This window comes from Schistocerca serialis, chromosome 4 (genome assembly GCF_023864345.2).
Source record: "Schistocerca serialis cubense isolate TAMUIC-IGC-003099 chromosome 4, iqSchSeri2.2, whole genome shotgun sequence".
Lineage (NCBI taxonomy): Eukaryota > Metazoa > Arthropoda > Insecta > Orthoptera > Acrididae > Schistocerca > Schistocerca serialis.
The window spans coordinates 705,578,185-705,602,884 of record NC_064641.1 but is presented as its reverse complement, the minus strand read 5'-3'; the positions used below and the strand labels follow the sequence as shown (position 1 = coordinate 705,602,884).

Sequence of the window (24,700 nt, the reverse complement as noted above, 5' to 3'; positions counted from 1 at the left end):
GAAATAACATTCCAACAAGTTCCACAGTTCATTGTCCAAGGTCAATTTTGGCATGATGTTGATGCAAGAAATCTACTCCAAGGATCACGTCGTAGCCCTCACTTAGTCACGGTACTACCTTCATGCATTCATTAAACCAGACTTTCTCTATTTGAAAGTCAACTGTCACCAACCTCAAAGGCATGACCTCCTTATCCCCCACTCTATGCAACCTATAACGTGGTGGGTCTAGCTTCCTTCATCCCATTATATTCCTAGTAGCCACTGACACTTGCGCCCCTGTGTCCAACAAAATCTTAAACTTTTTAGTTCCTACGGATCCTACCACTGAACATTCCACCTCTGCATATGTATCCATAGCATTGAAATTAAACGGGAGCTCCCTTAGGTGGGTCTTGGGCCCCCTCTGCCATTTAACGCTTGTCCATCTCTCCTATCCCCACTTCTCCATCCTCCCTGCTGCCGATTTCCACCCCTTCCTTTATTCCTTGGTGACTGGGAACATTACCTCTGCACATGTCCCGTACAACCACACTTAAAACATTTCACACCCACTGTAAACACTGTTTGCCTCTTGCATACCCCTGTTGCCACATCTATTTCCTCCCATTGAATTGCCAGCTGAATGGCTGAATACAAATCTTTCGGAGACCCTTCATGCATTTTCTGTGACATATGCACCAGTAACCCTCTCAAAAATACATCAAGTGCTCTTTGATTGGCCTTCTGCAACAGAACACTATTCGCTTCATCACTCTGACCCAACTCGTAAGTATACTCATTAATTTCCCTTATCCTGTCCACATATTTCTCCATCATCTTCCCCTGTCTCTTTGTCATTGTTCTTAACCTCTCTCTAAAATACCGAGCGCTATTCTGTTTTTTGTACCTTTGTAAAATCCCTTCCTTTAACTGCTTAAACTGTCCTGCATTCCATGCGGCCTCAGAACACCTTACATATGTTTTCGCTTCACTCGTTAATCTAATCTTGGCTACATGTAACAACTGCTCATCAGACCAACCATTCATCACCGCTGAAGTCTCCAAGTCCTCCACAAACGAACACACATCCTCTGATGCATTGCCAGAAAATGGAATAATCAAACTTGCAGCAGGTGGATCAATCTCCTGCACCCTAGGCAACAACGACTGATCAGATGTGGTTTCCCGCTCACTTCTAGATGTTAATTCATTTCTCAACTGCATATTGTCTGCTGTCAATTGTGCTACTTTTTCCAATAAAATCCATACTGCTTCTGGTTCCGACACACCTTGCGTCCTTGACTCTGCCATTGTGTTGCTTTTGTTCCTAGTTAGTCCCGAAACAAAACATTTAAGTACAAGAATAATCCAACCCCCTACACCTCAGTATCGTCATACTCAGTAACATCATACTCAAATCAATACAAAAGTAATTAAATACCATGAAAAAAAAATCTTACTGCCCCAAATACACTAACATTATTCTGACAAAATAATAATAATAATATGCCTACACAAAACTTATAAAATGTGGCTCCTGGCAGGCCATAGTCAAAACACAAACAAGAAAGAAAATGACTAACACTCAAAAGAAAACTGGTCAAAACTCACCACATCATGTGAATGTAATGCGGGTGGTGGGCTTGAATGTCATACTGGACAGACAATGACCACTATTCTGACACCAAATGTAGTAGCAACTTCTACCACCAAATGTATCAGGATGACCAAACGTAGTGGGAAGAGGTAGAAGGCACCGTATGAAGACTCGTCCAAGCTTTCCAAGTGATTTACTGTTCCCATCCACAGTGCCGTGTTCCCCTCAGTCTCTGTCACCGGGTCCCACAATGCTGAGGACACCGCTTCAGTGTCTGCGAAACAGCTTGTCATGGGATGGCTGCCTCAGTGACCTGTGCATGCAATGTGTGTCAGCCTTGTACACCAGCGGAGTTCCGTCGTCGTCAGGATGCTGGCAGTTGATGCAGCGGTCTGCGTCCCTGCTGACTCAGCGCTGCTCGGTGCGAGCTGCAGGGGCCCAGCTGCGTCCTTCTCTCTGGCATGGCTGAGATCGCGGTGACAATGAGCACTCGTGATCCGGTGTCTGAATCTGTGGCCCTCACCTCGGGATGCTTCCGGCATGCGTTGGAAGCCAGGACGCCTGCCCGCCATAGTGAGCCAGGGAGTAGCCCACTGCTGGCTAACTACGGACCCCGTGTTGGTCTCAGAGGGTCGAACCAGCAACCCACTGTGGACTCGAATGCTGGTGCCTCATCTGCTGCTGCGTGTAGCTGGTGGTGTGACATGCCCCACCATCCAGGAGAGCTGCCACACTTGAATGAATCTTGTTAGAAACCCGCACCTATTTATATGAAGCTGTGCACCTCTGTTTTGCCATATGCGCCACTTTGCGTCACGTACCCACGACATGCTAGGTTGGCCAGTGGGCCCCTTCTGCCTGTGATTTGTGACATGCAAAACCACTACATATACTCTTTCAGCAATTTGATGGCCCAGTGGCCTCTATTCTACTTTGCAACTGTTGGTATGCGTAACTCACTGCAATCTGGCCTGCACCTGGATGTAACTTGTGCTCAGAATATTGCACAAAACTAATTTTCCCTATCCTAAATGGTGGTGCCACTACGTAGTTATAACACAGAATTATTATAGAAAATCTTGAAAAATTGATAATAATGCTCTTAAACATTTGAAGCATCTATTATAAATATTAAGATCATTAAACTTATACTGTCTAAATGACAAACCCACCTGGCTCAGTGCTTGCTTAGATAATATGATATGCAACTTTTGGCCAAATAAAACTGAATTTGTTACTGTAAACCTTGCGATTCAGAACATGCATGGCTGTGGTTTAGGCACCCTTTAAACAACAATACAGACAGTTCAGCAACTGAACTAGGAAGAGTAACCAGGCCAATCAATGAACATAAATTGAATCAGTTAAAAACCAATCTTAATCACATAAACTGGGATACAGTACTCGCTAGTGATACGTATGTCAAGGGTTCAACACAGAAATTTTTAGAATTATTGGCAGAAAACCTCAACTTATGTTGTTCCAAGTATCACAGAAAGCACCCAAAGCAGACCTGGAGTAATAAACTGCAAGAACTGAGAAACTGGCACATGTGGCACCTGCGCAAACTTAGGGAAGAATGACGGTGCACTATGACAGATTGCATCGGAATCAAGTTGAGAAGGCAACTTACACAGCAGCAAGAAGAGTGTATAGATCACAAATTGAAGCACCCAAGAGGAAAGCCAATGATAGTTACATATTCAGTTTTGACAAATAAGTGTAAAGCAGCATGGAATATTATCAAAACTGAGATAAGCTCCAAAAATAAACACAACAACATTCCAATGCAACTAAACACGTCAAGTGCACACTATACCAGTTCTGGCTCAAATAAAAATCTCACTGAAGATGCAAATAAAGTGTAGTTTTGCTCCAGCTCTAGATAGTAAGCAACATGACAACTTCTGCTGGACTTGTGTACGCTACAGACAGTCAGCAAAACAATTGCCAAACTTAATAACTCAAAAGCAGAAGGCTTCTATGTGCTCCCAAACAATATAATAAAAAATGTATAGAAAGAAATTTTACTGCCACTAACCAAAATCATGAAACAAATGCCAGACAAAGGAATTTTCCCAGATTGCCTAAAAATTACTATTGGAACACCTTTCCATAAGAAAGGCGATAAAGCATCTCCTGATATCTATCATCTCATCTCACTCATACCAGTCATATAAAAAATTATAGAGTATTGTATGCACAAAAAGATGAACCAGCATTTCAAACAAAATAATCTACTTAGCTCCTCACAATACGGTTTCAGACCTCATTTTTTCACAGTCAAAGCAGTTGAGAAAACCATCACAAAAATTTATGGCTGTTTTGAGACTAAGAAAACAACCTGTGCAACTCTTCTAGGTTTGAGGAAAGCTTTTAACACTGTCTCCTACTGTATACTTATAAAAAGGCTCCAATACTATAGAGCTGGAGAAGATGTTCTTTACCCTCCTCCAAGTAGCCACTCATCCCACTCTTCCCCAATTCTGTCAGCCTCAGCAACTGTTCAATAGCTGCCTGCCACTTTAGCCATTACTGCCTGGGTTGGATGTCTGTGTGTATGAAAGTGATTAAAATGATTAGAACAATAGCTACACAACCATTCATGTGAATGACTGTTAGAGTCAATAAATCCACCAAGAGGATAAAAGCATTTTTATATTTGGCAGAACAGATAAAGAGTCATTAATCTCTTACTTACAAAACAAATGGCCATAATTTAAATGAAGTGTGATGGATATAGAGGAACTGTGGGCAAAATTGAACCTTGCTGTGCATTATTCTTTAGATGAGTGTGTGCCACCTACGTTGATTAAAGGCATAAAATGACACAACAATGGTGATGAGTTAAAGTTAGTAGAAACTCATGCACTTATATAGAGTTGATGCACTATGCCGCCATTACACGTATAAAATGCGTTTGGCCATTAGCTGATTTATCAACCAGTTTCAGCACAGACCATCTTGGACTGGCATGAGATGCTGGAGTTTGCAGTCATGTGTGCATGTGGTGTGCTTGCTTGTGTATGTGAATGCTGTGTGTGTGTGTGTGTGTGTGTGTGTGTGTGTGTGTGTGTGTGTGTCTTTTACTGATGAAGGCTGTGCCTGAAAGCTTTATGCAAGGGTCACTTAATTGTGCCTGTCTGCAACTTGACATGTCTTCTTGTGGATAATGACATAAAATACACAGTCTCTTCTCCACAAACAACACAACACATAAAATACACAATTTTAACATCAGTATGTGTCATGAAAGGTAAGCATAGAAACATGTTTAAATAATAGTGGTAAAGCATGCATAAAAATGAAACAAGAAAGTGAGTAGCAATTTACCATGGCATAAGTGCCACAACTTCAATTAGGAGGCTGTATGTGAAATTTTTAAAATTAAGAATGGAGAAGATTATAACAGAAATGGAGAAATACAGTGGCTTTCAAAGAGGCAGATCAAGTGTATACAATATCTTCACCCTAAGACAGATCATTGGGAAGAGACTGTAAAGGAATACAAGCAGTAACTTGAGGTCTTTATGGGTCTTGAAAAAACTTATGACATGGTGACACTGAAGATGTTGTTTGAGGTGCTGTGGTCAGGGGAACTGCCAAAAACTTACGTAAGGAGAATCTTAAACCTCTACATGTAAGAATAATATGCCATTAAAGTAGCAAAATAAAGTTGTACAGAGGGCTTCCAATCTTTAAGATGTATGTGCAGAAAGCACTGGATCTCTGGTATGAAAAGTGCATGGGCATGGGAACAGAAGCAGGGAACCAGTTCATGTACATACTGTTCTATACTGATGGTCAGATTGTTGCAGCAAACTATGAAGAGGATATATCGTAACCTGCTTAGGACATTATTGGAAGAATATAAAAAGTGGTGTTTGAAAATGACTTTTGAGATAGTATACCTATGTTTGCAAAAGGAGAAAAGTAACTTGGACATTGGTGGACATCAAATTAAAGTGTGTAAAGATGATTCAAAAGGCTCTGAGCACTATGTGACTTGAAAAGTGTGTAAAGAGTTTAAGTATCTGGTCAGTATTATATGATATGTGACGGTAGATTTGACAGGGATATCCAACAATGGATTGGACAGGGAAGGGCGGGAAGGGTGGTCCTCAAAAATGAGTTTAAAAGTTAAAATGCAGTAATACAAATCCACTATGGAACTAATAACAAGTAATGGGAGTGAGTGATAGGAAATCATGAAAAGAAATAAAAAGACTTAGAACTTTAGAAATGAACAACGTGAGAAGAGAATGTAGAATTTCCTGACTTGATTGCATGAGAAATGAGGACATATGAGAAAAGAAGCAGACCTAATATGATATTATGAATAGAATTGAAAGAAGACAGCTAGGATGGTTAGAGAATGTCAAAAGAATTGACAAGGACACATGATCAAGCAGCACTTTCATGGCAGCCTAATGGAAAAAGAAGAAGAACACCATGATAATGGTGGCTAAGAGGAATCCAAGAAAAAAAGGAGAGAAAAGGATGAGGAAGAATGGTGATGTTGAGGTGTTTGGTGACAGAGATGCAGGATGTGGTGACAGCTATAGGACACCCATGACAAAAAGAAGGAAAAGTATCCTGCATTCTCACCTCCATCTCCTTCCCTTCCTCAAATGTACAATTGTTATATATATCAGATCCATCTCCAATTTAATAGAAAACTTAATTCTTCACAGTTTTATCTGAGTATCCATCACCATATCAGTTAGAGGCAAAAAATACAGCTCTTTTGATGATGGAATTAACTTACTGGAAATCTAGAAGAGAACTTTAAACATTTACTCCTATTTTCGATTACTTACTTCCATTTTCACAGAACCTCCCTGAGTAAGGTTCTGGACAAAGACAAGTATACTCCTGTAACATGGGTTGACACACACCACCATGCACACAGTGGCTTTGGGAACATGGTATTCCTGTCCACTGTGGTAAACCAGATGTTCTGAAGTCCCCTATGGAGTTTCCATTGACAATAAATTGTTGCACTGCTCCATCTAAGCCAACAGAGGTGTTATCTTTTGATCTGAAATGTTAATAAGGCTACTGTAATACATTAGTGATACTTATTACTGTTCTTGAAGAAAATGCCCATCACTAAACCAACACCGCTTTCAAGTCCAGATTAATAATGCTGTTACTATGGTTCAAAAACAATTTGTACTTGTTAGTGTCAATTGAATAGCTTTTTTTCTTTACAGAGAGCAGAGTTTAACACATTTTAAATAAAATGTGCAACTGGACATACCACATTTACAAGTTTTGAGAAACAAGATTTACATCTAAAGGAGATTAACAGCAAAACATTCATTTATGAAGGTATGCAAATAATTGTGAAGATTGTATCACAATGTACAGACCTTTATGTGATAAGGGGTAAAGCATACCAACCATATTAACAGCTACAGAACCTATTCCTCCTGCCAACAAGCAGAAATCATTTATCTTACAGTAAGGTTTCAACCCATGTAGAATTACAGTATATCCTATTAGTTTTCTATTATTCAGTGACATCAATTGTGTTTGAACTTTATAATCACTTATTCTTATAGCTCCTATTTTCGTATTCATGTAATGATCAATAGAAGGGTCTCTGGCACAATTCATCTGTAACACAACTTCCAAATGCAGAGTTTAGAATTTTGGCCTCCACTTCATCATTTTCTAGACTGAACTGTGACTGAATATATTCAATCTCTAAACTGATTTTGCATAAGACCAAAGGTTCCTGTGACATTTTGTACAATTTGACAGATAAAATTATGCTTTTGAATTCTTTCAGCGCTTCTCTCCCACATAATTTTTTAAAAATAATTTCCTTATACTATCATTAATCAAAGTTCAACTCTCTTGTCATTTACTATGTGCACGTAGCTAGCACACATCCTTCAATATGTTTGAATTCAAAGCAAACATCCTTTACATTTTCACCTCCACAGCTGAAATTTACTGCTGGACACTCAAATATTTAGTCAGTTTTTGCACTGCATGTCTAAAAATGCAAGTAGCCAATGAGACTTATTTCTTCCTCCAGAGTAAAGTGATTGAAGACTTAGGGCTTGTTTATTGCCATGAAGTTTAGACTACTAGGAAGACAAACAAACTTACGGGATTCCTCCAATGTACAATGGAAGCTCAAGGTTTAATTCAACAAGAGGCAATCCTGATTCACCCCTGGTTAAAGCACCATTATCCAGCTGCAGTGTTCCTTCACGGTCTTGTCTATTCACTTTCACAGAATGCCATTTTCCAAGAACAATTTCATCATCAGATCTGCAAAACATGTTAAAAGTAGAATACTGTGATGAATCTGAACAGTTTCTCATAGATGTCTGTATTTATTCAAAATATCATGGACAAATAATAAATAACAATACTTAAATATACATTCTGTTGCACTTATATTTGCTATTTTTTTCTCAACAATGTCGGTGCAAGATGAATAGACATATCAGTACTCCATACATACATTATTTTGCAGAAAAGCAGCTAATCTTTTCAGATATTGTAGTTTACTTTTGCTCAAGATAGCTATGAGGCATATCAAATAAGAAGGGCAACTTGATATTTTTAGGCTATGATTATGATATGATGATGATAATGCACAATCAGAATCAGTAAGGGAATGTAATTTTATAGTTCTCATTTGTTTTAGTTTTATAGATGTTTTTAATGATGCAGGAAATTTAGCTAGACATTTGTTAACTGAAATGGCAGGAGACGAGATTTTAAGAACTTACTTTTTACTTTAAATTTGAGCAAAGTGCTTTTACCCCTATGCTCTATCAAGTTGATATGCTAATTATCAGGAAGATAAGGCTGCCTGCAGATTGAAACAATCTGGTATATACAAGCAGTAATTCTCATTACTTCAAGGGCATGTAGTGGGGATCAAGCAGGTATCATTTTGAATACTAACTCATGTTGACTTATTAGCAATATAGTACTACAACACTTTTAAACTTACTGCATGTTTGATACATCAAAGAGAGGAGTACAATTGTTGTTGATATGCTCTTGTGTTCACTTAAAAGAGTAGCTCAACAAGATGGTGGCATCTCAAGTTTTGGTATGCATGTTTACTAGTGCCTGTTAGTCCAACATTCCCTGCTGCCGCAACCTAACCCAGCATATGTTTTTACAGATCTTTCCAAGATTTCAAGGCTGTAAAAAGCCTGAAAACTTGCTTTAAATGTTCAGAAATGTAAAACTGCATATTTTGCAAACTGCAAAACGAGAGTATCATATGAAGACAGTATTAGTGAGTTACAGTTGGAGTCGGTCAACTCAGACATGTAGTTTGATTTAAGAATTTGTGAGGATATGAAACGGATTGATCACAGAGGTTCAACTGTACATAAAGCAGATAGTAGGCTTTGTTCAGTCACAGGATGCTTGTAAAATTTCAGGATATTCACCTCAATAATAAATTGACATGTACAGAACACATCAGTATAATATGTAGTAAAGTAAATTCAGTCTGTTATGCATTTCAAAAGTTAGCCAGAATTGTGAGTACCGAAGTTCTTAAAATGCATTAATTTGTACACTTCGAATCTATTACATCATATGGTCTAGACCTATGAGGAATCTCAGTAAATATGATGAGATACAGAAAAGGGCTTTCCGTACAGTGACTATTGAGAAACACTGAACACACACATAAAAAAAAAAAAAAAACACTACTCATAGGTACATCAACATAAAATGAGAAACTGTTGAAAACTAAGAAAAATTGAACACAGGTCAAGTCATTCCAAGAAAATTATAGTGTGCATAAGGATGTACCTATTCAACTTTCTTTCATACAATATCAGCTAAATAAAGAACATTAATGCCTTTAAGAAAACAGTTACAGAAATAATGAAGAAAAATCCATTTTATTCAGCAAATTAATTTTATTCTTATTGGAAAGTAAATCACACAGGCTGCAGCAGTTTTAGATGGGGATGTTTTGAACTGTGGCTGCCAAAGATACCAATAGAGGTTATGACCTAATACCACATTTACAATACTGCCGATATTAGCAAACAATTGCGCTCTAGACATTACTGAATGCTTCTTCTGTTCTGCTTTGTTTTGTGTTATATGTTGCTCATTGTTTTCTTTTCTTATTTTCAAATGCATGAAGTAACTAACCCTGGTCCATGAAGGGTTTGAGCACAATCCTTACAACATGAGATGGAATCAGTGATCCCTGATAAGTACTGTTAAGTACTGCTGATGCTTACTGGCAATTGATTGATCTTATTGCAAACCATTCTTGACTGGAACTGGAAATGAGGGAAGTGACAGTGGTGCACAAAGCCTGCCCCCATCCTCCATCACACACTGCAAGGTGGCTCATGGAGCATAGATGTAGATGTAGATACAGTCCCTGGCCAAATCATTAGATTAATGTTATTTATAATAATTACATGTTGAGTACTTTATTTAATGTGTTTAATCAGAAAATTTATGACAGTTATTCAGGGCACTTATTACATTGTTGAATTTTTGTATTTGTTGTTGCTACGTGACATTGGATTGTTGACTTATTGTAGGTATCAATGTGCAGAGTACAGTGTACAAGAAAGGACCTGTTCAGTGGCATTCTTGCGTGTAAATGGTGTAATACTTTGTTCATTTTGATTATCAATTTCATAATATTGACATCACAACTGATTGTTTAACAGCCAGATATTACTAATTGTGACCTTTAAAAATGGGTAAAAGAGGGGACATTTCACCATGTAAAAAAGCTGAGGTCAAAGCCCTCGTTAATAGGAAAATGTATTCCAATTGGGAAATTTCACTAAGGTTGGAAATGTCAGGAGCTGGCGAGAGGTGTATAAAGAAGAAAATTAATTCAGGTAAAGAACTGAGTCCCAGAAAGAAGAATAAATGTGGAAGAAAACCAATTTTCATCCCAAGGTCAGAAAGATTTCTCAAAATAATTTGGCTAGTAAACAGATTTGCAACAATGAAACAGATAAAATCTCAACTGGAAGAGGCTCATGTGAATACATCTGAATGCACTATTCACAGAAAGCTGAAGGATATTGATTTCAAGATCTGTCGACAGGCTAGAAAACCAAAGTTAACAGCCAAAATGAAAGCAAAGCATCTGAAGTGGGCTAAATAGTGGTGTAATAAGGATGTGGACTTCTGGAGATCAGTAATTTAACTTTAAAACTGTTATTTATGATATGATATAATCTATGTAGATTTATTCATAATGTATTAATTACGTTTCCTGATTTTTACAGGTATGCTTCAGCGATGAAAGCATGTTTGAAATTTTAACTAACATATCTCAGTATGTGCGCTGTTCAACAGGAGAAAAATTTCATACTGACTGCATTATTCAGACCGTAAAATGTGTCAATAAGGTTATGACTTGGTCTGTCATCTGTGGCAAGGGTACAGGATGTCTTTACGTGGTTAAAGGTATAATGAGGCAAGACCAGTACAAGGAAGTCCTACAAAAATGGTTAATAGCACACCACAGAGAATGGTTAATGAATGGGGAACCATTTATTTTTATGCAAAAAGTAGCTCCCAGTCCCACAGCCAGATCAGTTAAATCCTGTGTTAGACTGGCCAGGTAATAGTACCAACATGAACCCCATAGAAAACATATGGGAATTAATGAAGAGGGAGGTGGTAAAAGATGTTGTCACAATAAAAACACAGCTCTTAGAGAAGATTATCCATGTATGGTATCATCATCCACAAACGCAGGAGACTGTACAGTCCTGTATCGACAGCATGCTATGCCATATTAAGGATCTCATAGCTGCAAAAGGTGGCTCAACAAGATATTAAAACTAATGTTTTCACTTTCACAATATTTTAATTTTTGTTGTAATTATTGAAATAAAATATTTCCAACAAATACTACATTTTATTTATTTGTTGTATCACCTTAGTTATGAAATAGGCTACACATAATCATTTCATTACAATTTATGTATTAAAGAACAAATATCCTTAGACATAAATCAAAATTTGCTTAAAAACTGTAGTGTGTCTAATAAATTGGCTAGGGACTGTGTATTCTCTAACAAATATGATACTTGGTATGCAACATATTCCCACAGGTAGTTAATGAAGTCTTAAAGCCACAGCATTTGTTTAATATATCTAACAACACACATGTAAAATAAAACTAAAAATAAACTCCTCCCAAACAGGCCATGAAGGCCCAATGGTACCGACCAGCAGCCGTGCCATCCTCAGCCCGTAGGCATCACTGGCTGCAGATATCGAAGGGCATGTGGTCAGCACACCGCTCTCCCGGCTGTATGTCAGTTTCTGAGACCGGAGTGGCTACTTCTCAATCAAGTAGCTCCTCAGTTTGCCTCACAAGGGCTGAGTGCACCCTGGTTGCTAACAGTACTCGGTAGACTGGATGGTCACCCATCCAAGTATTAGCCCAGCCCGACAGTGCTTAACTTTGGTGATCTGATGGGAACCAGTGTTACCACTGCGGCAAGGCCATGTAAAATAAAGGAAAAGCAACAACTTACCTACAGTTGACTGATGAGAGGTGCATAGAAATATGCAACAGGAGACAATATTCACACTAGCTTTTGAATTCTCACTCTTTCTCTAATAAAAGTACACACATTCACACACACAAAACCACACAGACATCCAAATGCACACACCTGTGGCTCCAAAGAAATTATCGATGGGAGCAGTGCCTAGATAGTTGGAGGTGATGAGGGGATAAGGAAGGATACATGAGACGAGAAGAGGGTAGCAGGCTAGTGTGAGGCAGATTTCCAAACAGATGACTCTCTGAGTGCACGAGAAGATGGGAGGAGATCAGAGGGTAGAGGCATATCAGAGACAGAGGGGTTGGGGGGAGGGTTTACAGTGGAGGAAGGTTGAGATCAAGGGAGAGACAGGGAGAGGAATGCAAAAGGGGAGGGGTAGAGAGTGAATGCCTGTATTGGGGAGAGGGGGGGGGGGAGGAAGGGATGTAGAAGAAGGCAGTACACGTTCTGTATGGGAAAGGTGTGGAGTGGACAGAATAGAGAAGGGAAAATGTCAGGTGAGGCAGTGTGAAATAGGTTAGCAGAGATTTAAGGCAGAAGGGTTGCAATGAGTGCAGGATATACTGGAGATACATTTTTGAACTGCAAACTTCAGAGAAACTAGTGCTGGAATTGCTTGCACAGTGAATCAGCTGTTGAAGTCATTTGTGTTGTAGTGTGCAGCATGTTCAGCAATTAGATGTTCAAGTTTGCAGTTAACCACAGTTTGGCAGTGGCCATTTATGTGAGAATCATCTCATTACACAGTGAGAGGTAGTCAAAGCCCTGGTGAAGGATGTGGTTGAGCTCTTCAAGGCCAGGGTGATACTGGGTGATCAGAACACTGCTGGTTGTTAGCCAGTTAACAGTTTTCCTGGCATCAGAAACAAAGATGGCACAGAAGATCTGTTTTTGGATTGGCTGGGTATGATACCATCTGTCAATAAAGGCTGTAGTAAGGTTCTCTGTATATTTTGAAAACTCCTGGTTTCCATTGCAGATGGGGCATCCACAAATGAATGACAAGGCTGTAAGGGAGAGACTTTTTGACATGGAACAAGAGACAACTGCCAAATTGGAGGCACTGCTGGTGGTTGGAACACTTGATATAAGCAGATATGTTTATGGAGCCACCTGGGAGGATGAGACAGACATCTAGGAAGGTGACATTTAGAGTTTGGAAGCACTAGAGGAAGGGGATTTGCGAGCAGGTGTTGAGACTGAAGAGGACAGAGCAAAGGTTGTCCCTGCCATGAGTCCAGATCATAAAATGTCTAGAATGAATCTGAACCAGGCAAGGAGCTGTAGGTGTTAACTGGATAGGAGGGATTCCTCCATATGGCCAGTATACAAGTTGTCAGAGGGTGGTGGCATGTGAATACCCATGGCAGTACCATTGATTTGTTTACAGATTTGGCCTCTGAAAGTGAAGCAATTGTGCCCCAAGATGTGGTTGACTAGAATGATTAGGAAAAGAGGTGGTGGGTTTGGTATTAGAAGGACATTGGAAAAGTTAGTGTTCCATGACCACAAAGTGACAGATATCAGGGAAGTTGGTGTATAAAGTGACCAACAAGGAGTCTGGAGGTAATGGGACAGGAAATGTGGAAAGGCGGTGAAGCAAGAGAGATTCTTGAACACAGGATGTGTGGCACTCGCATTACGCCATCCTACGCAATTTATTTATGGGCCATCTGGAGGAATCCTTCCTATCAAGTCAACACATAAAACCCCTTGTCTGGTTGAGAGTCACTGATTGTATTTTCATGACCTGGACCCTTGGCAGGGACAACTAATGTTCTTTCCTCCATCACCTCAATACCTACGCCCAAATCTGTTTCACTTGGTCTATTTCAACTCAACAAGCCACTTTCCTAGGTGCCAATCTCATCCTCTCTGATGGCTACATAAATATGTCTGCTCATATTGTGCTCTCCAATCACCAATAGTATCTCAACTTTGAAAGCTGTTCTTTTGCATTACCACCCCTGCACATTCCATATACAGCAGAAATCAAGAGTTATCTATATACAGGATGAATCAGAAGGAAAGGTACATGCTTTGAGGGGTGATAGTATTAGTAATTCTGAACAAAAAACTTAATATGGACATATACCCTGTTCTGAATGGTTTCTGAAATAGATCACATTTAATATCACTTTTGTACGTAACTCGAAAACTGCACCCTCCAGAAAAAATGTGTCGCTGTACAAAACTGAACTATATTTAATTTCCTACAAAAAAGGTCCTATTCATCTTTTTCTCTAGAACTAATGGTTTGTGCAAAGAGAGCAATGTTGAAAAACTAGCTCGACATGCATGCACGGTAGCTTACATAGTTTTTGTAGGCCAATTTGAAGTAGTTTCCCGACTTGACAGACTACAAGTGTCCCATATCAAACTGTTTGTCTCAACTTGCTCTACACTACTGTGGTACATTACAAACCTCAAATTGGCCTACAAAAACTTCCGGAACATTGTAAACCTCAAATTGGCCTACAAAAACTACGTAAGTTACAGTGCACGTGCGTTGAGCGAGTTTTTCAACATTCTCACGCCCTGTTCACACAAACCATTAGTTCTAGAGAAAAAAATGAATAGGACCTTTTTTGTAGGAAATTTAATATCGTTTAATTTTGTACTGTGACACGTTTCTGCTGAAGGCTGTGGTTTTCAAGTTATTCAAGAAAAACATACAAAAGTGATATTAAATGTCTTCTAACTCGGAAGCCATTTGGAATAGGGCATATGTCCATATGAAGTTTTTTGTTCAGAGTCATTAATACTCTCACCCCTCAAAGCATGTACCTTTCCTCCTGACTCATCCTGTAAATAGATAACATTACCGGAGCCTTTACTGACAGACAGTATTGTACCTAGCCCATCCAGGAACAGATCTCCTGTGCTGTCTCCTTCTCCGACACCAGTAAATCTGTTAACCGGCCACAGACCAGCACTCCTCTGATCAGCCAGTATCACCCTGATCTTGAAAATCTCAACCAAATCCTTCATCAGAACTTCAACTACCTTACTACAAGCCCTGAGAAGAGGAATATCTTACTCAAATTCCTACCCACATCACCCAAAGTAGTGTAGTGCTGCCCAAGCACTCTACAGAATATCTTTGTCCATCCCTACTCCAGCCCTGCACCACATGGATCATTCCCTTGTGGTCAACCCAGGTACAAGGCATGTCACATACACCCATCCACCACCTCCTACTGCAGTCCAGTAACAGGCATTTCCTGTCTTATAAGAAGCAGGGACATGTGTGGAAGCAGCTATGTTATATATCAACTGCAATTATTGTGCAGCAGTCTATGTGGGCATGAAAAGAAACCAACTGACTACTTGCATGAATGGCCACCGCCAAACTGTGGTGCATTGTAAACTTGGCCATCTAGTTGCCAACACAAATGGCTTCAAATGATCTCAACAGCTGCTTCACTAATGGAGCCATTTGGATACTCCCTTCCAGCACTAGTTACTCTGAACTATGCTTGTGGGAATTGTCTCTCCAGCATGTTCTGTACTTTTTCGGTCCTCCTGGCCTAAATCTCCACTAACGTGTCTAGTACTGCCTCACCTAACATTTTTCCTTCTCTCTTCTGTCCACACCATTTCTTCCCCATTCAGATTGTTTCCTGCTTTTTTCTACAACTCCCCCCCCCCCCCCCCTCCCACCAATGCAGGCATTCATTCTCTCTCTCTCTCTCCTGTTTTTGCATCTCACGCCTCTTTCCCACCCCTCCTCACTATCTCTTGTATGCTCTACCCTCTGATCTTCCTTCATCTTGTTGTTCAGCAGCTGAGTCATCTGTTGAAAAACCTGTCTCACACTAGCCTGCTATCTGCTCCTCACCTCATGCATTCTCCCTTATCCTCTCAAAATCTCCATCTATCCGGGCAACTGCTGTCAATAATCAATGTCAACATTCAGTCTCATCACTTCCGTGGCTGTGTACATTTGGGTGTCTGTATGGTAGTGTGTGTGAATGTATGCACTTTTGCCAGAGAACGAGCAACTGTTCCAATGATAGTGTGAATACTGTTTTCTGTTGCATGTTTCTTTGTGTCACACATCAATCAGCTATAGGTAAGTGGTTACCTTTCCTTTATTTTTTTGTATTATTGCATCCAGGAATTTCCATTGTGAATAATATGTATGCTTATTTCATAAATATACAGTTTCAAAACTATGTTAACTAGAATGAAATGAAGTGAATTTAACTGCTCAGCATTATAAAGAACTACAGGATGTGGTCAAAATTCAGCAAGAAATAAACACAGCATCTCATGTTCCCATAATAATGTATATAGTGCGCATACATCACTTAAATTGTACATGCAAATATGATGATTCACCATAGAGTCAACTGTATTTCCACCTGATAGATACCCATGAAAAATTTAATTCATTTAAAACACATTGATTTCCATTTAAAGTGTATACAGATGTAAGCAAAGGCTGTCTTAGTAAATAAAATTAACCATTGCACTATGCTTTTATGTAGAATACAAAGATAAAATCTTCAAAGACAAATTACAACTTTTTTAACTTGGCGTGGACTTGACAGGAGAAACTTAGTACGTAAAGGATTAAAAAATTCAAACATGCTTACATACTTGTTACAAGAATTTATTTATTTTCTGCAATATTAAGAGCACCATACTTTATATTTCAATTAAACTGTTATAAACACAATAAAAACTTTTATTTTTTATTTGTAAAATTTACATATAGCTAAAAAACTCACGTTATATTTGCTGGGCCACTTCCCAAATCATACTGGAATTGTACATGGCCATTAATTAATTCTAGTGATATGAAATCACCTTTTCCATTTGCCATCTGTCCATTATAAAACAACATTCCATCCAAAGCTTGTGAGAGGAACCACATTTCTATGGAGAATGCTCTTCCCACACCTTCTAGCTTTGGAAGTTTTATGTATGAGCTGCCATTAAACTCAGGCACATAAATCTCCTGTAATGCAACATCCACTGGAAAATAAAACACACATTTCTTTGTATTTTGTCTGCAAGAGGGAAAAGAAATTAGTTGTGTCAGAGTTAAAAGCCTATATTTAAAGTTCACTTTTGGTTTTCTGAAATTTAACTCTCCATTCCCCCACTGTTTGTTTATATGGCATATAAAGAAACACAACCTTGGATCTGTTGGAGCTGCAAATGGTTGGAAAGAGTTTAGGAAAAAAACTGTTCACAAGTAATAGGAATGTACACAGTAAATGTCTGCATGATGTTTTACAGTACTGCATGCCATTTCCTATTCTATTCACTGCACATGTAAGCAAATTTTAAATGAGTGCATGTTTTCGGGTCCTTCATTCACAGGCAGCTCTACACTAATTCAGAGATTCTTCATTAGTTTACCTCACAATAAGGTGTCATCAGCTGTATCAGGTTGCACGGACCAGCATTTAAATGAAGCTAGTCCACAGCTCATGGTCTAGTGGCTAGTGTTGCTATCTCTGAATCACGGGGTCCCGGGTTTGATACCCGGTCGGGCTGGGGATTTTCTCTGCCCGTGGACTGGGTGTTTGTTTTGTGATCATCATTCCTGGAAGTGGCTACATTGGACTGTGTACTGATTAGGAATTTGTATGGGTGCTGATGACTGCACAGTTGAGTGCCCCACAAACCACACATCCTCATCATCATTAAATGAAGCTGCTTCCAAATGTAAATCCCAAAGTTCAGTGCTCTGTGGTGGAAGAGTGAACTAAATTTAAGAAATTAAGTAAAAGTAGAAATCTGTATAAGCTATAGTAGCAGGAATGCAGAAAATAGCTGAATGATGCCAAAGTTGCATTAAAATTCCTCATTTAATAATACACTGAAAGACTGCTCTATATGTCACAGAGATTCAGAAAGATATTGATCTTATAATCTTTTATTTTTTACATTTGCTAGGCAGTCAACACAAGAACAGGAAACGATGCTGTACTAAACTGAATTTTGTTCTGTTCATTGTGATGGTGAACAGTTTTTGGAAATATTAGAAAATATGTGACGCAGCTGCCAGCCCCTTGAAGGAGTTACCAAGTCCCACCACTCCTGTTCGTAGAAGGAGAATGATCACATGAAGCAAAACTAATAACATGATGATGAACATGCTCTATCAATTGTTGCATCCTGTTTTCTGTTACACCATGCAATGGCATAAATGCTACTTGGAATATACTTTTTCTGTATTGATCAAAATATTTTATTTGGAGGGGGCTGAATGGAACTTTGGAAACTCACTAAAAAGCTTATACTCCTTCACATTACCTTTCCAGTGAACTGTTGCAAGAAAATACCTTCATCATCCTTGGCTTTGAACAAAGTAATAGTGCTGAACAAGCCTGATTTGTAATCAACATTTAATTTGAAGAAACAATGCACACAGTACTTATAGTCAGAATCTATTTTTCTTACTCAATAATGTCAAATCTCCAATTTTCACATTCTTGGTCCTTTGGTGATTTCTTTTAAATTTCTCACTTTTTATTTTCTTCTTCTCTGGAGTACTTTCAGTACAACTTTCGCTGAAACTCATTATGAAATATCTCCAAACAGCACATTATCAATTAAAGAGCACAGGCTTTGGAATTTGACAATAATTTGAACAAACTGTTATAAAGACAGTCTTTGTTAATATCCAACATGCTTGCACTGTATGGGCCTCAGCACTGGGACGTCATCTACTGACTGGAGCATAAACAATATTAAATTGCTAATCAGATTGTTTATTCAGTTGCTGCAGTTTTAGATAGGGCTGTGTCTTTGACATAAGGCACCTGACAAGTGGGATTTCTACACACATTGTGTACCAACCACAATAAAGTCCATTAACAGTGGAAAACATGTTACAAAAACTTCTGGACTTTCAAGGATTCTGCAGTTTATTGCTGATCTAATTTTCATCCATAATCAGTTATTGTTCTAGGTGATGTACTCTATAACAAAGAAAGCACTTACATTTCATGACTCGAAGGCAGCAGTGTTCAAGTATCTATGAAAGAGATAAATCCACTGTGACTATAGCATGAGGAACGAAATTCTTCATTCCTTAATTGGCTTATGTGAGTCTTATGTTGTCAGTACATAGGCTATAAGTGAAGGCACTTACCATCACATAACTCTCACCTGAATGCAGTTAACCTTCCATGGGTGAAAATTAAAAAAGTGTGTTCAGGCAGCAAACATAACTGAGAAAATTTTGTAAATGTACTGACACTTCTCACAGTCACCACAGAGGACTGGACAGGATACTGTCAGACAGTGACAATTAGAGAGTGAGTATTGGGTATCATGAGAGATGGCATCTTATGATGTTTTTAATGCAGGCACAGCACTCCATTGCCAACAATGAACAGGTTTCCAGCAGAGACAATGATGTTAGTGGAATATGGATTTGATTGCTTTTTCACAAGTTTGAAACTTTTCTACTTACTTTCCACATTTTACATTGTGTACAAAACAGGAAAGTTTCAACAAAAGTAAAAACCAACAGGAACCTTATTCAGTGTTTCACATCTGTCTAAATCAATTTTCATAAAGTCAATTGATAACTCCTACATATTTTATAGCTGTGAACATATTAATTGATTATATAATTTCATCTTCAGTCAGACATTATAACTAAGCAATCTGTAACACTGTGTGATGTGGTATACAAAATCAGATGATATGCTAATATATGTTAATATCATCAAGTTAGGATGGTATGACAGAAAGCTGCCAGAGCTCGTCAAGGACCTTTGAAACATATTGATTCAGCTAACTCCATCAGCCACCACACCAAGTATCTTTGTGGAATCTGTGGATACTACCAATCCAACGTCTAAACTCAAACTTACTGGTAATAGCTCAAATTGTGGGTGAACAGACCTACAACAGATTCACATGAAACAGATTTAAGTCTTAATTTCATCAAGACTTGTATTTTGAAGTTTTAAATACATAAATATGACATGACAATATATGATGTAAACATTAATGGCCATACACAAAACGAAACACCACATTTGAAATTACTTTGAGTTTTGTCAAGAAGTTCTATTCAATGTATTGTGCTCGTAGCTGTGTATCTCATTGAGATGCGCATATTTTCACTCCCTGTGTCTCATAGAATTATTTTCTGGAGCAATGCACGTAAAGTAAGTGAAGTATTTATTCAGCAAAACCAAACAGTAAGATTATTGTGTAAATTAGATAACAGCTCATCTTACAGAGGTCTCTTTAAGGACCTTTGATGTTTTAATACTGACTTCTCGGTACATTTATTTCTTGATAGTTTTTGCTGCTGATAATAAAAATATATGATCTAAGGATTTCCAGAGTAAATGGTACTTCCATGGTTCTTAGATGTATTGCCAGATCCAATTGTCAAAAGTATACAATATTTCTGTGGACAACTGACCCATCACCATCAGGTGGTGCTGAAGAAATGAAGTGTCTGCTGCAGACATACAGTATTTATACTTGCCAGTTCAGAGTTCAGGCCACACCAGCCCTGCACCGTGTTAAATGGTGGGAGTACATGCAGCTGCGGTGGTAAAGAGGAGAGTCTCTTTCACCTTCCGCCCATCAACCCTGTTGCATCTTGTGTTCAGGTGTCTCATTTTGCTTTCACAGAGCTTAGTATTATTGGCTCCCATGCCTTGCTCAGTTGATTAAATTATCAGTTACACAAATTTCAATTGCTTCTTTGAAAGTGAAGTCCCATAAATTTATTAGTGTTAACCAAGATTTTCATTTGCTGATAATTCATTTTACGTCCATTTTCAATGCAGTTTTCTGCTACTGCAAACTTGTTAGACTGCAGAAAGTCTGTGTGGTGCTCATGTTCTATATGTCGATCTTCAGTTGTGCAGGTTGTTTGTCCAATATTACGTTAACATACCATTGCAATGCCTCTGCGATGTGGCTATCGTCGACGTTGGCAGTGCACTGTTCCTGTGTACAAGTCACTGAGAGGAATAGAGATTGACTTGGCTGGACAATTCAATAAGCAGCAACTTACAGGAGGTCTAAATGTTTCTTGTGGGCTAAGAATGCGGTTCATGTGTGATGTTTCTGCTGTGTTTGGAGGCAGTACATGGCTGACCTTGGCTGTTGTATGGGGCAATAATGCTGACTATGGTGGCCTTGAAGCTTTCCCTGATGTAAACATCTTGGCTTGGAAGACATGGAGTATAGCCGAGAGTACAGGTCTACTGGCTAAGGTTCTCTATGGTACTTTGGTGCCAGACAAGCTGTTTACACTGTCTACAAGAAGGAAGTAGAAGCTAAATGCAGACGAGTATCTGTTTATATGGGCCAAAGTAGGGAACAACAATTGTAAAATAAAGATTACTGGAGATTGTACATTTTACTATAGACAGAACTTGGTGAATCTCCACTTTAGTCCTAGGCAGGCAAAAAACTGGGGTTATGTGGTGTTTTCACGGTAGTCTGCTGAAGACATCCAAAATTATTCTGCCAGCAAGAAATTATGCATGTTTTTTAGTTCTATAATGTTTATGAATCAATTCTGAAGAAAGTGTGTGGTTAAAAATTTGGTTTTGTACATTTACCTTTTCATAATTTGTAACAGTCATTGTGAAATCATGCTATTTGTCAGGCAGGTGCACCTGATTTACAAATCTTGTAGTGAACAAGTTTTGTATCAGGTAGCCTACTGTTAGATACATTACTAGAAATGAAATATAACTAAACGTACAAAATTTTTTTTGAAATAGTAGTGACAGTGATATCTGTCTCTGTTCACAAGTAAATGTGTGTTATTCAGTGGCATCAATGTCGTGATTGCGAGATTATGGAGTTCGTGTATGTTCAGTGTAATGTAAGACAATGCAAGATAAAAAGAAAATGGAATTATTAGTGATCAATGCAGGACTAGTGTTCATCCTTCATATTATTCTAATGAACCACGTGCTGAAAACTCTAAACATTTATGACTTTTTCCTTCAGTGAACACCAGTTATACAAGTAATGGTTTTATAAAAGGCCACACTTGACGTTATGAAAGGAAAACAATTATTTGTTATCAACATCTTACAATTAGTAGAATGTACATTTTGAATTTGGAACTAGAAGATAAGAACAAATTAATCAGAGACTTTGCTGTGGGTGGATTATAATAAATCATGTGACATTTAACTTAATTGCTTTCCAGTTGGAAATGAAAAACTGCACAGGCCAAAAAACAGAATTAAATTTATTGATGTTCCTTTATATAAGCTGACTAATGTACAAGATGTTCTGTTTGGAAATTTTTACTTTCATATTTCTGTGTGAGTGTAGTGCTGCAAGTTGTAAATATTTACAACTCACATCCATCCCTAAGGAGTTTTGATTTCTGCTTTTCTATAAAACAGAAAGAAGGAAGCAACATCTGGATTTAATGTCCTGTCGATATGAAGACCATTAGAGACATTTAACAAAATAGAATAATGGACAGTTTCAGAATACTATCAAACACTGCAGCACAGGTAAACAAATTACTGTTGACTGAGGTGGGGGTGCCCATCATTTTTCCAGCCCCACCTTCCCTGGTGGGGTGAGCTGCACTAGCAATGGAATACCCACTATTTGACAGGTAGGCTTTCATCAAAGCTATTTTGTCTTTTTTCAGTTGCAAAAATTCTTCAATACTTTTTCCACTAGTTTTTTTCTTTTTCCTTAGTGATGTGGTAGCTGGCAGTGGCAATGGTTCATCGACTGCAGCCAATGACAACTTCTTGTAATGATCTCATTTGTCTTATGGCTAAGACAGATTGACAAGCGAAAATTCTTGAGATAATGCCATTTGGCTTACTGGTTTTTTTTCCAATGACAAGGAACTTTGCATAGCTCTTTCAATTAAGATGGTTTTTGGGAAATTGTGATGAAGGCCAAGTGGAACTACAGTTCAAAGAACATTTTCCTGCATCATCCAACCTGATTTTGCCAAGTTTTTCACGTTTTTCTCTGTAACTTTTTCTGAGGTATTTCCATTTCAAATTGAAGAATAATAAAAAGGTGTTAAACATATGTCTCTTTAGTTCCCTATTGTTACAGATACATGAAAATACATGGATGAAGTAACTTTGCATGTATCATTTCAATTCCTCTAATTTTTCATCACTGACTGTGAAATGTGACAGAACTTTTTTAAGGAGGAAAAACACAACAACATGTACAGTGACTCTTCTGACAAAAGCAGATGGGAGATATCTGATAAATGTACTGTGGAGGCTAAAGCACAGCTTCACTAACTTGCACCAGCCATGGACTTGTGTCGGAAATTTTAAACATTCTGGATGTTGTTGTGGTCTGGCTCTCAGAGTACCATAGTGGCCCAGTCATGAGAGTGAACACCACAGTGCAAAACAATGGATTTGATATTCCAGCATGCCACAGCCAAGGCTGGCATGTCTTGGCCCACTGTGCAGTATAAATATGCCCTTAAGGTTTTATATACTTACTATAAGATATTTAACACATTAAATCATTTGTAAAATAACACAGGCCAACGAAAATTTTTTTCTGAAAACCTTTTTTTACTTTGATAGCTGATCTTTATAGATTTTTATGAGCTGAATCCAAATCTAGCCTTAGTTTTTTTTGTATCACCCATAGTTTTCGAGCAATATGATTTTTATTATATAGTATAAAAATCCTATGCTATACAGTATACGGGGAAATTAATAAAACACTTTGTTACAACATAATCATGGTTTGCATTTAGAGTAAGCTACTTAAAACAATGATATGTGTTAATAGAGGTTTCACTTGTCAGCTGGAATTGGATGGTATTTTCTTTCTCTTTTTTCTTTGAAGCTTCTTGTGTAGCTTTTTCTACAATGAGTTGATTGCTGAACTTCCCGGTGAAGTGACCAACAGTAGTCCCCTATCATGTTGGTGTTCCAGCAATCTTGGCAGAGTTTTTCCATCACTAGTTTTGGATGAATCAGTAAACAGCCTCCAGTCTTCCTTTTTGTATTCAATACCAAACTCATTCATCAGACCGGGAATGTCTTAGCCGTACACTAAATCACCTTCCTGTTGAAAAAACTTGAAAAATTGCTGCTCTCTCTTTCTATACATGTATATGCTGGTCCCAACTCCCAATAAGTTCATTTCTTTTAATCTAGAGCCAAGCAATTCAGCTTTTTCTTTCATTAAGCCCAGATCCCTAACCAAATCATTAAGCTTGCTCTGAGTAAACAATCTGGACTCTAGACTTTCTGTATTACAATGGAATTCATCATCATCTGGTTCATCTAAATCACATTGTACATCAGAAAATATTTCTGTTGGAATAGAATTTAAATCATCTGGTGGTTCAGGAACAGCCAAATCTACACCATGCTGCACTGGTCGGATGGTGGACGGAAGGTTAGGGTAGCTTATTAACTTCTTGTTTTTCGAATTATGACCAGTAATATCAGCACTGCAAAATTAGCAAACATCAGAATGATTTATTGGCTCCCTCCATATCATAGCAACAGCAAATCTAAAGGCTTCTTTTCTCCTTTTTGGACCATTTTCTCACATCTTCAACACACACATAACATACCTTATTCGGTGC

General features: G+C 38.3%; 1 protein-coding gene across 1 annotated transcript in view; it reads right to left on the bottom strand.

Moving 5' to 3' along the window:
• Positions 1-24,700, bottom strand: part of LOC126474707 (agrin-like) — a 273,963-nt gene that overhangs the window by 30,235 nt on the left and 219,028 nt on the right. The window contains exons 19-21 of the mRNA XM_050102185.1: positions 16,875-17,121; positions 7,703-7,867; positions 6,400-6,620 (exon numbers count right to left, since the gene is read on the bottom strand). Coding sequence (XP_049958142.1) covers positions 6,400-6,620; positions 7,703-7,867; positions 16,875-17,121 — 633 coding nt within the window. The remainder of the gene's footprint in view (positions 1-6,399; positions 6,621-7,702; positions 7,868-16,874; positions 17,122-24,700) is intronic.